The sequence below is a fragment of the Primulina huaijiensis genome, chromosome 12, assembly GCF_012295235.1.
Source record: "Primulina huaijiensis isolate GDHJ02 chromosome 12, ASM1229523v2, whole genome shotgun sequence".
NCBI lineage: Eukaryota > Viridiplantae > Streptophyta > Magnoliopsida > Lamiales > Gesneriaceae > Primulina > Primulina huaijiensis.
This window is the reverse complement of record NC_133317.1, coordinates 899555-914714: the sequence shown is the minus strand read 5'-3', so window position 1 is coordinate 914714 and position 15160 is coordinate 899555. Positions and strand designations below refer to the sequence as shown.

Below are 15160 nucleotides of genomic sequence, written 5' to 3'. Positions count from 1 at the left end.
ATCTAAACCAAATCTGCAAAATCATGTAAGCATCCTGCGCGGGTATAATTAATCTACTGTAACAAAGTTAAACATAATTTTGTTTTGGCGATATTTCATGTATATTTCAAGTTTTAAGTCAATACAAGACATCTAAAAGCCATTAGCGATTGGCAGCCAAACACAAGTTAACATACAATCAAGCTCTAGGGAGAAACAAGCCACTCTCACACAGATACAAAGGGCAAAAAATTTTAAAAAACAAATAACAATATCGTAACTGGTGAGTAGTAAATTACATGCCATCTCAGAAGCTCTATATATCTCCAACCGGGAAAAGAAAAAGAAAATAATATGATACCAATGCATCATCTTTCCTCCATCGAGAAGCCAGTGCGCGTAATACCATCTCAGATTTACACTGTGTACCCGGGATTCTGATTACCTCCTCCATTTGCGGTCTGAAACGATTAGGACGAGCAGTAAGCAGATAGGGTGGACAACAAAAGAAGTAAATTTTGGATGCAAACAGATCAATGTTACTAATAATCAATACAACGATCTTGGATGCTTAAGACTTTAATTTCAATAGGGGAGAGATGCAAATGAGATTCCAAACTGACTCAAGCTTATGAGACAACGAAGAATAAAATTCATTAGGCGAACAATAAATCTATGGCCGCACTATAACAACTCCAGCTCTATACAAGAACCTCAAAATTTAGGTACCCGGAGTAACAATTAGGAAACAATTGCGCAGTAATGAGCAATGCTCTCTGCAGTGGACATACAACGCAGTCTGCGTGGCTCAAGAAGACGACCACAGTAAATGAAGGTGATAGTGTTCACAATCTAAATGATACTTATGATAATGGTGCAACTCACTGCCTTTGAGGCTTACAGACATGGATGAACATTAATATTACACAATTGATTCCCAGTAAATTAACAGAGAGGTAAAGTCTGGTTATCTAAGGACTAAGGTGGATCATCGGTTCATGTAGACAACACATATAGGTAATTTATGTAAACATGATGGTAATTATGATGGATTGAAATGCACCCAAGATGGGCCTCATTTTAATCTAAACTTCACATCCATTCTCAAATCCTTACAGTAACAAACAAAATAGTTTAAACTGAAATCAATTAATTTGAAATTCCCTTATGTGAAAAGCATCCAAACTACTACATTGAAATCCTGTGTCAAAGTGACTCAATATAAATGCACCTCCCTCAGTTTGCAATTTGAATAAAATATTTTGATTGATGAAAGTGTTTCATGTAAAGATTTCAAATGACACTAAAGTTGGATGCATATAATGATATAAAATCCACTACGTCGTCAATGCAAGAAAATAAATGGAGGAATAGATTTGAAATCAACCCAAATCAAAATCATCTAAATAAATAATATGAATTAAAATAATTTCATATCCTTCAACACAAGCTCGCTTAGACACAAGAAAATTTAGACGATACCTTGAGGAGAATGAGTTCCATTTCCCTTAGCATTCTGCTGTGCCTGAGACAAAGAACGCTGAATACGAGGAGATCCTTGCCTTCCATTTGAACCAGGTAGAGATTCTCTCTTTTTTATGTAGATATCCTTCTCATGCACGTCAGGACTAGATCGTGGAGAGCCACTTGATATAGCTTTGGCTCTTGCAGATTCAGTTGCTTGCATGTAGCTTGGGAGAGAGTTACTGCTACTACTATCTCTTGGTTCTTGATCTGCATTATCGGGTTTTGCCGAACCAAAAGAGTTTCGCCTTTTTACAGATTTGTGCTCCTTCGGTAACTGCTCCATGCTACTTCTTGAAGACGCATCCTGATTGGAGTTCAGAAGGGACTTTTTATCAGCTGACGAGGACTTATTTTTACGACTTGACTCACTTTTTTCACCTCTTTTTTTCTTCGTTCTCGAAGAAACCAAGGGAGAAGGTGTTGCTTGAGATTCAGTGACAGGTGTATGGCTTCTTGGAGATACTTCGGGGGATTGCTTGTGTACCAGGTGGCTTGCTTCAGATCCCAGCTCCAGCTGCAGGTCACTTGGATCTGGTTCTGGCTTCTTGTTTACTGGTGGTGAATCTGTGAGAAGCACAGAAATATCACATTCAACAATAGCTGGGTTACCACTATTATCCCTAGGCAAATGATTCATATTTTTGTGTGATTGATCAGGTCCTAGGATGCTGGATGTCCCATCGATGTCAAGTACAAAATTTTCTCCACTTGTAGAATGGTCAGACTCATCAGCATTTTTTGGGTTCTGTTCAATGTCATTGACTCCAACCTCTGACCTATCAGGCGAATCGAGGGTCGATGAAATAGAAAGTTCAGTCCCACATTCAGAGCCACCTATTTGAACAGCTGGAGCATTGGAAATTGGATTTTCTGATGATTCAATCTCCTGAGACCTAAATGGTTGTTGATCAGTAGAAGTAGAAACCTTTTTTAGGTCAGACTCGATACCATGATCTGGGTTGAATGAAGCCTCTAGCTTAGCATTATTGGCAGCTGAACTCAGTTCTTCAAATTTTGACTGGGCAGCAAGAAAAGCAGGGTTACTTGCCTTCCTTGATAATTTCTGAGTCTCAAATTCAGGCTGCTCAGAGGACAAAATTTTCACATCTGGTAAGTCAATTTCATACACTGTTTCCTCCTTATCAGGGAGAGATATTGCTTCCACCTCCAAATTCAAGTCTGTTTCTTTTATCCCATCCGAAGCAGGTACTGATTTTGTTTCAGCCTCCAAACTTATATCTGTTTCTGTTACAGCATGTGTCAAATCTGATTTGTTAATGTTCTGTAGGTCAGGATGACTGGAGGAAGGCGAGATTGATTTGCACGCTTGGAGATCTACGTGGCCTTCATCGCAACTGATTAAATTGTCGTCATTTACAGACGCTTCAACTAAGGATCTCACCCCAGATACGTTTGTTTGCTCGGGATAGTAATCAGATGGAACTACAGAGTCCACTTTTCCTTCAGAGTTTTCAAGGTTATTCTTCTCTAGCAGCTCTGCAGCTGATCCAGATTCCAGTACCTCGGCATTGCTCATCGAAACTGACATCCATCTTTCCAGCCATTTCCAGGCTGAATCTGATCTCGAGGGGTCACACTTGATGTTGATAGATTTAGACTTAGGTGTTGATTCCATCAGCTAACATTAAAATCCGGAACACACATCAGGGTCCATATACATAAATGTCTGTAGCATAGATGAAAAAAAAATCCAAAATATAGTAGCGTGTCCATGTTCATTTAAATACCTGACGGGCAAATCCATTGCTAAGTAGTTTCTCGATGGAAATGTAAGTGTGTGAAACATTTGATTTTGCTTCTCTTTCGCTCCTCTGAAATTAAGAGAACGTGGCACTATCAAATAAATTACGGATAATATAGCTGTATCTTCCAAGGAAAAAAAAAAAGAAAGGGACATTAATTGACACTTATTTGGTTCTCCTTCAGCGGTGTATCAGAAAATATGACTCAATTCCATAGGAAACATGAATCTAGTTTGATAGAGAGGGTGGTGAGACTTAAATTCCTGATACAAATCTCATCTCTGAAAATATAGAATTTAATTTAAAAGACAATTTGCATCACTATAAACAACTGAACTCTCATCATACAAAATCAATACACTTGCTCATCTGCCTTGGGACATGCAGAATATCACTGAGTCACTGCACAATCACCGCAACTTAAAATTGGGGGTTTACAGGCATTAGGATTGTCCGAAGTAACAACGTGAAACCAAAGAACAAAATACTATTGCGGCAGAGGTTTTTGGAAAGTGATACTGACAAAATATAAAACAAATTATGTGTCACTACCGGATTGGGATTATCCTTTCCTCCGCTTGCATTTTGCTTCTCAAAATCACCTGATTCTTCAACAAGTAGGCGAGCATGGCGAGCTCGAACAAGAGCTTGCATTTTGACAATTGCCTGAACACACCTAAGAGTTCCCACAGCATACCTTCGAACTAAATGTCCCCGTATAGTTGCTTGCAATGTTATAATGTTCTTCTGCTTGGATAGCAGTCTTTGAGCCTAGCAAGTGATAACAAGAATAGGATATAATATTGCCCAACAGACTTGAGAGATAAGAATTATAACACTGTAAGTAGGCACACCAGAAATCGCCTGATAGCAGCCTGGATTACAATTATACTTGACTCATCATAGGTTGTATCAGCTCTAGAGTCAGAGTCATCCAGGTTATCAGGTATGGTGTCTGATAACTTTATGTTTGGTTGAGCAGACAACTCAGTCTTCTCTTCTTTCCTTTGAATTGCAGAGGACTTCTCTGGAATAGTCAAGTTAGACTGCATAAGGAAGTTGACATCTGCAGATTCTGGACTTTCCTTCTTCACAGATGAAGGAGCTTCTGAGATGATGGTGTTACTCAATACTTGATGTCTAGCAGATCTCTTTCGAAAACTCCACCCACGCCTCTCATTTGAACTATTGCTCTGAAATATTCAGAAGTTTGCAACCACTGTCTCATTTAGAAAGTGAAAAACAAAAATGTACATGAACTAGCTAACCAAATTTAAAAAATACATATGAAAAGATGCAAATAGCTTGCACTCAACAACCATAATTTTTTTCTCACCAAAATTTACATAAATAATAAACCCAGTTTGTTGAAACAATTACGCTATTCAACAACAAAAATATTCATTATTGACTAAAATATCATCAAGACACACTTAGGCGGCCACGGGTCCTTGTTCCAGCAGCAACAGCCAGCTGCATTTTCTACACAACTGAGATTCAGAGTCTTAGGTTGCGTTTGGATCAAAATATTTGAGTAAATTTGATCCAAATGCAACCTTAAATTCAAGTGGGACGAGGCGTGATTAATAGAAGAATTACACGAAGTATTCAATTTTTGGAAATAAACCAACAAGAGTTTCCACACTGTAAAGACGCATGTCCGATCATATGCAGTCACAATTTCACCTCTAAAAAAAAAGACATCAGTGACCATAATATCATCGACCATCACGTGTACACAAAAAAAAAAAAAAAAAGATCAAACCAAAAACTCGTCAATTCCGGTAATCCAAATCGTTACTCGATGTTTCAATCGACTATAATAACAAGCAGAGTAATTGAGCTAGCGCAATCCGTTCACAGCGTTGAATAATACGAAAATCAAAGTCCATTTCAGGAAAAAATCTAAAAGCCAGTTTCACAGATCCTAGTACCCTACCATAGATTCGAGCATCGAACAGTCAACCGATCAAGCAGAGAAGCTTCTCCACATATAATACAAACCAAAAAAGGCATCGAATCAAGTCAAAACAAATCCAAGAAAATGTAACTAACCGGACGAACAAATAACTTCAAGAGCAAAAACGAACTCGAAAACTCAAATTATAAACATAAGAACACTAAGACTCTACAAAAACAGCAGATTCAAACAACATATGAACAGATACACACTTCCGGTGCTTGGAAATCCTCGTGATCGACTGAATCACTTCCGCAGGCAATTATCTTAAAGCATGCTCCACTTGATTTTACCATTATCGCTCAAAAAACTTCAAAGAACCACTCTCTCTCTCTCTAGAATTTTGATTTTCTCTCTTTTACAGTGAAACATATGTAGTACTTTATCAGACGTTTATTTTGGAAATCGAACCGGATAAATAAAATATACTAATTATAATTAATAAATAAAGTGAAAGGTACGCGGACGTCAATTTCTATCCTTAAATCTGGTATATTCGAGGGTTTGGATTCCGTGTTAAGGTGCAAGAGGCGGGGGAGTCCCGTTTCCTTTCCTAAAAGAGGTTCTTCCTTCTTTTTGGATGGTACCACGTTATATCCGTTGGAGAGTGACGTGGATATATTTCTCTATTTTTTTGTCATTTTATTTTGATGTTTTGACAGTGAAAGATCGTAGGGTCACGAGATACATGACAAATGTGTATGTATTTATTAAGATTTAGATGCACAAGTCGCTCTCCCAACCATTTTATGCGTTTCTTTATTAAATAAATATATTTATTTGAAAAAAAACCATATTAGCAAGTCATCATATATTCATGTTAAAAAAGTGTTTTTTAGTGGTTTGCAGAAGAGACGGCTTGAGACAATCCAGTTGATAGTTTTATATAGGCAAAAACTTGTGTGAAACGGTCTCACGGGTATTCTTTTGTGAGACGGATCTCTTATTTGGGTCATCCATGAAAAGTATTTCTTTTTATGCTAAGAGTATTATTTTTTATTGTGAATATCGGTAGAGTTGACCCGTCTCATAGATAAATATTCGTGAGACAGTCTCACAAGAGACCTACTCTTTTATATATGACCTTTTCATTTGAATTGAAAATATTTGAAATTTGATTTCTTTTTATCAAAGAATCCGATGAACGTCTTTTCTTGAGCTAAATTTTGAGTTGAAGTTAAGTTTAAGTTGATAATCCTGACAGTAAATAGTTAAAAACAATGTTTTGGTATGCACAAAAAAAGAGACATATGCTTGTCAAAGTACCATGACAATGCATATAAGAGTTTACACAACACGCTAGGGAACACAAAGTGCGAGATTCAATGGCATGCATGCTCGAAATTAGGAGATAGTTTACTTTAATTCTTCTATCTGATATTCTCATGCAATCAAGTAGTATAGATTGAGGATTACTAGGTCACACTGTCATTTTACTCTGTAAAAGTTTTCATTAAACAATAATGTATAATATAATTAAGTACTTTTTGGTATGGTTGTTATATAAGATGATAAATAAAAATAGTTCAACCAACAATTAATATACACACTAAACATCTATATAATTACATTACCCAAATTTCTTATATCTATCAATTTTTTTTATTACCTNTTTTATGGATATATTTTATCATCTTATACCACGAGTCAAAAAAATGTATTAAAGGATTTATAAACCATAAAATTAAAACGCGTGTCGACTTTCATTTCGACTTAACTTTGTTTATTAGGGTGAAAATAGTATATCTACACCTTATCTTTGTCATTATATTTCAGTAGTGTGATGCTTGCAAAGCAAAGTCACAAGTCAGCTTCCGAGATATTTTATTTTTTAACCTCAATCAATTTTTTTTTAAGAAAATGAATTCCTCAAGTGTATTTCGTTATTTAACCAATTTCCTTTTCAGCTTCCCTATGATTCAGATAATTGTACAGGGAGCGATGCTAGTATTGGCCTAAAACTTTTATGGGTATTGATTGACTTTAATTTTCGTGTAGGAGGATGGTGGGGAATTGATTGTTTATGCATGGGTAGATTATTGTAATAATGTTAATGCACCTGTAAATTTGGTTAACTACCAGTTACACTTGTAATCTTCTACGAAGAAACGTGACCTCCTATCTATTAGTTGGGATATATTTATGCACCAACATTTGTTAGTTACGAATTGACTGCCAACGCCTCAAATCTTGTGTCTTACTCAACTAATCCCCTTAATTAATTTGGTAAATAGTAATAATACAATCCTTGACAAATAAGACGTCATTAGCTGTAATTGCAATTTAAATAACCATCGCTTGCCAGTTGTATCGAGGAAACTATTTTGATGTTTTGTTAGCAGTTAAAGTTTCATTTTAAATAGTACATTTATAATAATATTTATATATATCGAATCATTTATTTATTGACTTTTTTTTATTAACTATTTTTTTTATTGACTAAACACGATATGTAATACAGACGATCATGTCATCAATCAAATGACAAAAAATATTTATGCTATACTTGATTTTTGATACTCTTAAAGTTTTTTGTGCTATTAATTGTGGTGTTAAGCTAATAATTAATAAGAGTGATGAAAAACATTATGATTAGATAGAAGCAGTGGCCCTTATGGGAATGATTCATGTGAGGTCCAGAATGGATAGACAAGTAAATATGAAAAACTATAGTTAGTTAATGATTTGATTATGCCAATTAATTATATTAAAATTTTCCAATAATCAATGCGTTATGTATGTATACATAATAGGCCACGAAAGAGAAGATGCGAGAATAATCTAGAAGGCCTTTCTCTGACAGACAACTACTTTGTCAGCACGTGCCATGACTCAACAATAGGAGGACATGTTACGCTGCACATGGGATCAGACAATGCAAGGTTTAATTACCTTGAGGGGGCCGGGGTTAGCATTTAAGCGAAACAAAACACAAGTTTATCGGGAAATACGAAACAGTCCCATGTCGAATCTGTTGCTGTTTGCCTCGAATTTGTCAGAATAATTCAGCATTTGGTATTCGGCCCACTATATTTTATATGTCAACACCTTAGGGGTTCGATTTAGCTGCGCACGACAATCCCTCGACTTTCAATAATTGGATACACATTTGCTTGTTAATTGATTTGTAGGTATACCCCCAATCCGGATCAATTCAGGTTCGGGTTTTTGGGTGGTCGAGAAGTCAGGAAATTTAAGTAAACCAACCAGTGATTAGAAAGAATCGGGCTTACAGTTGAGCTCGGGTAGTAAGAGATCGGGTTGTACAACATGTAAACAGTACTCCACACCACGGTTGTCCACCCGAGCACCTCGGTACAGGTGTCATCTCCAAAAATCGCAAGTTTAGTGCACAATTACTTGATCATCATTAGGATGTCTTTCGGCGCACATAGGGGTCATGTGACTAAATCGAAGTAACTATGAGTTGTCAGACTTAACAGTGTCAGTAAACAGAGCATGAGCGACCATCTCACCATAAGCAGCAGTTGTACGCTAAAAACAAAGTCATCATTTGACTTCTCTCTTTTAAATATCATATTTGTTTGATATTAATGCATTCAAATATATATTCTTGTGCAAAAAAACATACATTCTCTTGCTATAAATCACTTGATTGACTTGAGCGTCGGAGTGGTTACGTCGGAAAATCTTCCGGTGCCCCACTAATGATATCTATTATCTTAAGTATGCAGATATATCAGAACCTAGGTAAACCCCATCCAAGATCCAATATCTCCTGGCAAAAAGTGGTATGACCCAGTTTAATTGCTCACTACTCTCAAACCCAATTCATCTGGTCATCATTAGTAGGTTATCATGTTGGTTTTTTTGGTTTACTAAAAACAAATCAAATATAGCGGCTGCTGGTTTCTAAAGCTAAAATAATTGGATACATATATGTGCATGCATAAATCATACATATATAGCAAGTAGATGTGCAAATGAGTCGGGCTGCTGAACTCAACTCGGTCAAAACTCGAGCTCGAGCTGGAGCTCGGTATGACCAAGTTGAGTTCAGTAGCTCGAGCCCGTAATTGAATTGAGCTCGAGTATTTGATGAGGATGTTCGAGTAGCCTGCGAGCTACTCGATTGCATATATATTTAATTATATATATTTATTTTTATATACTTATACATAAATTTCTTTATTATTTATTTAAAATTAAAATAAAATCGAACTCAGGTTTTTCGAGCTCGAGTTCTAATATTTTAAATTATTCCGAGTCGAGCTCTGGTAGTATGATATTTGACTCGATACAAATGCACCCCTAATAACAAGTGCTTGTGAAGCACGCGAGACGTCATGAAATCACGATTTTTGTAGTAGAAAAGTATTATTTGATTGATATGTTTTGCATGCCAGTGATTTTCATATTATCCATCCATCTTTATCATTTTGTTTTTAATTGAATGGAAATCAAGTTTTTATAATCGAATTTAAATTATGCTTTAAAATCTATAATTGAAGGTTCAAATTTATATAGCTCATAAATGTTTGATTTTCGAAATCACTATACTCTTGATCATATCGTTTTCCAAGTAAAAGGTTATGAAATTATACCCGATATTACCATTCACATCCTTTCTTTAATTCTTAAAAACATATATTTGAAGCTTGAAATACATATATACTAAAGGAGTTGTATTGATTTTATTCTAGATTTTCTTTCGCAGCTACAAAAGAAATTATATACGACAAATTATGCACACAATTAAATAATTGATACGTACGTAAAATTTGTATGTGGAGAAGCAGACAAATTTCCCATATATATGTTAAACGAGCCATCAAATTGAATGGAATTATNCTCATAGCGGCAATGGATAAAATCTAAGTGGTGGATGGCTAGTTAACATGGCATCGAATTATTTGAGTTTGTTTATTTTTATAATGATAAGATTGGTTCAACTTATTAATTGTTTAATAGTGGCCAGAGTGAGATTCTTGCATTAGTTGTATTGCTTTTGTCTTCTTTTGCTTCAATAAGTTGCCTACCTTTGCTACTTCTTTTATCCTTTAATTTGTGTTCGCGTAGCGATAAAGTTTCGTCCACATCGCCATGGCGAAGCGAAGAAAATGCTAAAGAAAAAGCAAGCAGTTTAAATTTACTTGACTAGCGTAATTTGCAAGTTATTACGTTGACTTAGATGTTTACCTAATGTGTATCGAAAGATNACCTCAAAGTAACTACAAACGAAACCCGACAATAAAATTTAAAATTAAATGATAAATCAATAATCGTCACAATAAACTTCACATCAAATTTGGAAAATTTTATCTACAACTAACTAGCATTCCGAGTTACAAGATTTAAGTTAGGTTTCCTAAATTCAGGTAGATGGTCAAATGTCAAGATGGAATGATGAATTAGTTGTAGGTGAAATATGTACCATATATCTATCTGTATAATTTGGATTTTTTTTTATGTACCACAACCAATTATCATCATAAAATGAACCTTTGTCAAAAGATAAGAAATTGTGGAGCCATAGTCATGAGCAAAAAGCTCGAATGGTTGCAAAATGTATAGTGAATGCAAAGTTCTTGTCACACCTCCTTGACGAAAAAATCACATATATAGTAATGTGCATGCATGCTAGTCCCAATCACTACAACGGATCGGAGCATATTGATTTTTGAATATGCGAACATAATAATGGCGAGTTTATTTATTTATTTTTAAAAAAAGAAATTTTAGTATGTTCGAATAATTCTATTTGAATTATTTGATTTGATGAATTGATCTAAAAGAACATAATTCAATTTACTTCATTAATTATAAATGACCGAAACATTGCTATGGTGCAAAAAGTACCTGCACGCAAAAGCTCTTATATCGCATAAAGTTTGATCAATGCGATTTATTTGACTAGTGTGGTTAATGCAGTAGGCGTGTCGTCATAAAATGACCGTAAAATAGTTAAGCAATTACAAATTTATTGAATGAAAATTACCCAAACAAATTGAGTGAATTTTTGTTAATGATTTGAAATCCTCAGTTTTCAGATTCCTCAATATAAACGCATCGTTAGATTATTTTACTAAAACTATACATGATTGAATGATTTCAAGAAAACTAATTTTATTGTGAAAAAATAGTTTCTCGATGAAAAATAATACCCCTTTGAAAGTGCTAGCTTTTTATAAGCTTTATTACATGACGATAAAGTACAAATAAAATGTTAAGTTAAATTTTTTTTTTTACCACAAATACTTGAGTTTCTGTACAAAAATATATCCATGTATAATATTTAAGTATTATATGTGAAAACGATGTGATCAAAATTTCAGACAAAAACCAACACAAACATGTGATGAAGTGGGGTTATTAATATTGTTTAAATTGGGAGCAGGTTCCAGATTTCTTGCAACAAATCTTTGACTCCAATAAAAAATAGCTACAAAAGAAAACTACATCGATTTCAACATCTGATAATATATTTTGATCCTGCAAGAGGAAAGTAACCATCCCCAATGGAATGTCTTTGATTTAAGGCATATTTTGAATGGTTCCATCGGCCAGTGATCGTAACCAAGTTCCTTTATCATAGAAGTAGAAGAAGCTGAAGAATGCAGCAGAAAGTACGATGATCCATCGAGTATATCACACTCAAGACAAGAGTATGCTGCATTTTCATAATTAAGCCCGTTGCTGTTATGTTTGTCCATTGTTTCTGGAGGAGATCTCTCTCACCTAACAGTGATTGGTGAGAACCGCAGCCAGATCATGCAGATATTACGGGCGCCCAAAATATTCGAAGCCCATTTACATTTGCTTTGGGCCCGAATATTGAGGCCGAAAGTTGTGTGTGGCTAAATTTTGAAACTGGGTTATAATAATTAATTTTTAAAACCTTGATTATTGCTGACTATATTACAATTATATTTTTATTCTATACTGCTAGGACTAGGACTAGGACTAGGACTAGGAATAGGAATGGAACGGAACGGAACGGAACGGTCTATTTACCAGTGTTCTAAAAAGCTCGCTTAAGTTCCGCTTAAATACGTTTAAGCTTGAAGCTCGGCAAAAACTATATTAAGCGTAATTAAGATATTTAATTAAACGTATTTAAGTACAATTAATTGCATATGTTTATTTTTAATTTTTTTTATTTTGAAAGTATGTCTTTTTATTTTAAAATAATAAATTAGATTTATAATTTAGATGTTTATTTTTAAATTTTAATTTTGATTAAGCGTTTCTGACAATGATTTGACAAATATTTAGGCTTTTTTAATGTGATCTAGTTGCAAAAACAAATAAAGATTGTAATTTTGAGATTTTATGTTTTTATATATATGAGAATTAATGCATCAGACTTAAATTTATCATATTTATGTATTATTTTATCTATTTATTGGTTTGAGATAATTACAATTACACTAAAGATAAAAAACGTTTTTTCACGCTTAAGCTTGGAGCTCGACATCCGCGTTTCGGGGCGCTTCACGCTTTTTAGAACCTTACTATTTACTACATTGTCGTAATACTACAAAAAAGTGTTCATTTTTTTAAAAAAATATTTGTTACATCAAGATTTATTCAAGAAAAGAACTTAACCGGTCAAATGTATCAAACCAGAGCCGTGAAAATTTCTTTTCTCCGAGTTTGGTTTTTATTGTCATTTTCATGAAATACAACTTTAATTAAAAATAATTTAAGTCTCAAAACCAATAAAATTGCATAACATCCCACAAATTATTCAGACTGATGCATAATCACAACAACAAAGACAAGTTGAGAATGGCAATTTAAAATTTTTTAAAAGGATCAAATTTAATTTATTTATTTAAAAGTCGAATGTAATTTATATTGTAACAAAGGGCAAATATGTAAATTCAGGGTCAAATCTCATTCGCATATAACATGCTTCCACTTGGCAAAATTCAACTTATTCCTAAAGCATCTGTATATCCGACTATCCGTAGGTAAAAATACACTGTGATATCCGAATATCTCCTGAAATCCACTCCAAGTCGATCGGAAAATGTCCTCAACCTTCAGCGGCGATGAAACGGCGCCATTCTTTGGCTTCCTCGGTGTCGCCGCTGCTATCGTATTCTCCTGTGAGCAGAGCTTCATGATGCATTCCAATTTTTTCAGATCTAAGCTTTTGTTTTGATTATTTCAACTCTGTCTTTGTAGGTATGGGAGCCGCGTACGGCACGTCGAAGAGTGGTGTCGGTGTGGCATCCATGGGTGTGATGCGGCCAGATTTGGTGATGAAATCCATTGTGCCGGTAGTTATGGCTGGTGTCTTGGGTATTTATGGTTTGATCATCGCTGTCATTATCAGTACTGGTATTAACCCCGAGGCCAAGTTTTACTACTTGTTTGATGGGTATGCGCATCTTTCTTCTGGACTTTTTTGCTGTCTTGCTGGCCTCACTGCTGGTATGGCCATTGGCATCGTCGGAGATGATGGCGTCAGGTATGCTACTTGTCGAGTACCTTGAATTCTATTTGATTCGCATATAATATTGAATAATTGTGTGTTGTGATTTAGACTTCTTGTTTTTTTGGGGGGTGAATTGGCGTGTAGACGTAGTTATTGAGTTTGATGTTCTGGAGTTCTAATTTTCTTTCTGTGCAACATATTGCTGCTGCTTGGACTTTTTGGAAGGGTGAACTGTGACTTGACTGGAAGTGGCCTTGGTTGTTACCCATTGGGCTTTTGCTTTCTTTAGTAACCTGGTGTCATGTCTATATTGAGCACCATTCATCGAACTAATTATTTTATGGTTTTCTTGTGAACCGTCTTGTTACTTTATGAGCAGTGAAAGTGATTGTTCATTGTCTCATAGAATGACACATTATTGAAAATTCATTATTGATTTGTCTGGTTCTCAGTTGTGTTTCGTATGGAAATGTGCGTTACATTCAAGTATCCCTGTTTTTTTTACTTTTTAATAAGATTCCATACTTATTACCATAATCTTTATCATCTGTAGAGAGTCAATGCTCAACAACTAAAGCTCTTTGTCGGGATGATTCTTATCCTTATATTTGCTGAAGCATTGGCACTATATGGTCTCATTGTTGGAATCATACTTTCCTCTCCTGCTAGTCAATCTCGAGCAGAATAAACAGTTTGTCTCTGTAAGCAACTACTGCAACTTCTTACTACCTAGTACTGTAATCATTTTTCTGTGGCTAGATGGCAGTTTGGCTGTGGCAGTTTTATTAGTTCAAGCTTTATATATGCATGAAATTGTTGTCCAAATGTATTAAACTGTTGACGTGAGAAGTTTGTTGATCCCTGAATAAAGTTCCCTAATATTTTATATGGTATGGTGCAAACAACAATATTGGATTCATGTAAAACCATGGCATGTATCATTCCGCCAAAAATACTCTGTATATCATAATACTCTAAACCTGGTAAATGGACGTGGAATACTGGCATGCAAATATATAGATTTTGGTGTTTGATTGTGTTCTTGCAGGTAAGACATCAGCTGAACACTCTAAAAAAGTATCGAATAGGGTAACTGTGGTCGAAATTAAAAAAAATTTATAAAGAGAGTAAAAACATATCCTAGATGGAATCACATACTGCTTCCACTGAGGAGGTAACAAGTACAAATCCATGTGCCGCTTAGGTAGAAACCTCTGTGGCTTGGCGAATTTGATTCAACTGACATCTAAAGGTGATGAGTTCATTGTGTGGATACTAGCAAATTGGGGGGCCACTTAGTATCTCCCCTCCTTTTTATTTATATAACATGAAACTATCCATGGTTCACTTAATTCTCAAAGTAATACAGAAAGAACAATTACACAATATCCGTAGCTTATTTACCTTTTTCCCCGATGAGTGAAGTTGAGCACTGGAATGAAGAGTTCCTTAGGATCCAATTCTCGACCATGTACAGGAGTCATACAATTCAGAAAACTAACAGAGTTAGTTTTAATGACACAT

The 15160-nt window shown here is 35.0% G+C and overlaps 2 protein-coding genes across 3 annotated transcripts; one reads left to right on the top strand and one right to left on the bottom strand.

Moving 5' to 3' along the window:
* Positions 1–67: 67 nt before the first annotated feature.
* LOC140990748 (protein IQ-DOMAIN 32) lies at positions 68–5642 on the bottom strand. Its single transcript, XM_073460590.1, has 6 exons — positions 5442–5642; positions 4124–4462; positions 3822–4040; positions 3255–3338; positions 1462–3145; positions 68–440 (listed from the first exon to the last, which is right to left on the bottom strand). The coding sequence occupies exons 1-6, from the start codon at positions 5523–5525 to the stop codon at positions 421–423; spliced, it is 2430 nt and encodes an 809-aa protein (XP_073316691.1). The 5' UTR covers positions 5526–5642; the 3' UTR covers positions 68–420.
* Positions 5643–13123: 7481 nt separating this feature from the next.
* On the top strand, positions 13124–15153 carry LOC140990337 (V-type proton ATPase 16 kDa proteolipid subunit-like). 2 transcript variants are annotated; one of them, XM_073459984.1, is made up of 3 exons: positions 13124–13304; positions 13384–13669; positions 14685–15153. In XM_073459984.1, the coding sequence occupies exons 1-3, from the start codon at positions 13226–13228 to the stop codon at positions 14686–14688; spliced, it is 369 nt and encodes a 122-aa protein (XP_073316085.1). In that variant the 5' UTR covers positions 13124–13225; the 3' UTR covers positions 14689–15153. The 2 variants fall into 2 exon arrangements, with proteins under 2 accessions (XP_073316085.1, XP_073316083.1); XM_073459982.1 differs by lacking the exon at positions 14685–15153 and adding an exon at positions 14190–14524.
* Positions 15154–15160: the final 7 nt, after the last annotated feature.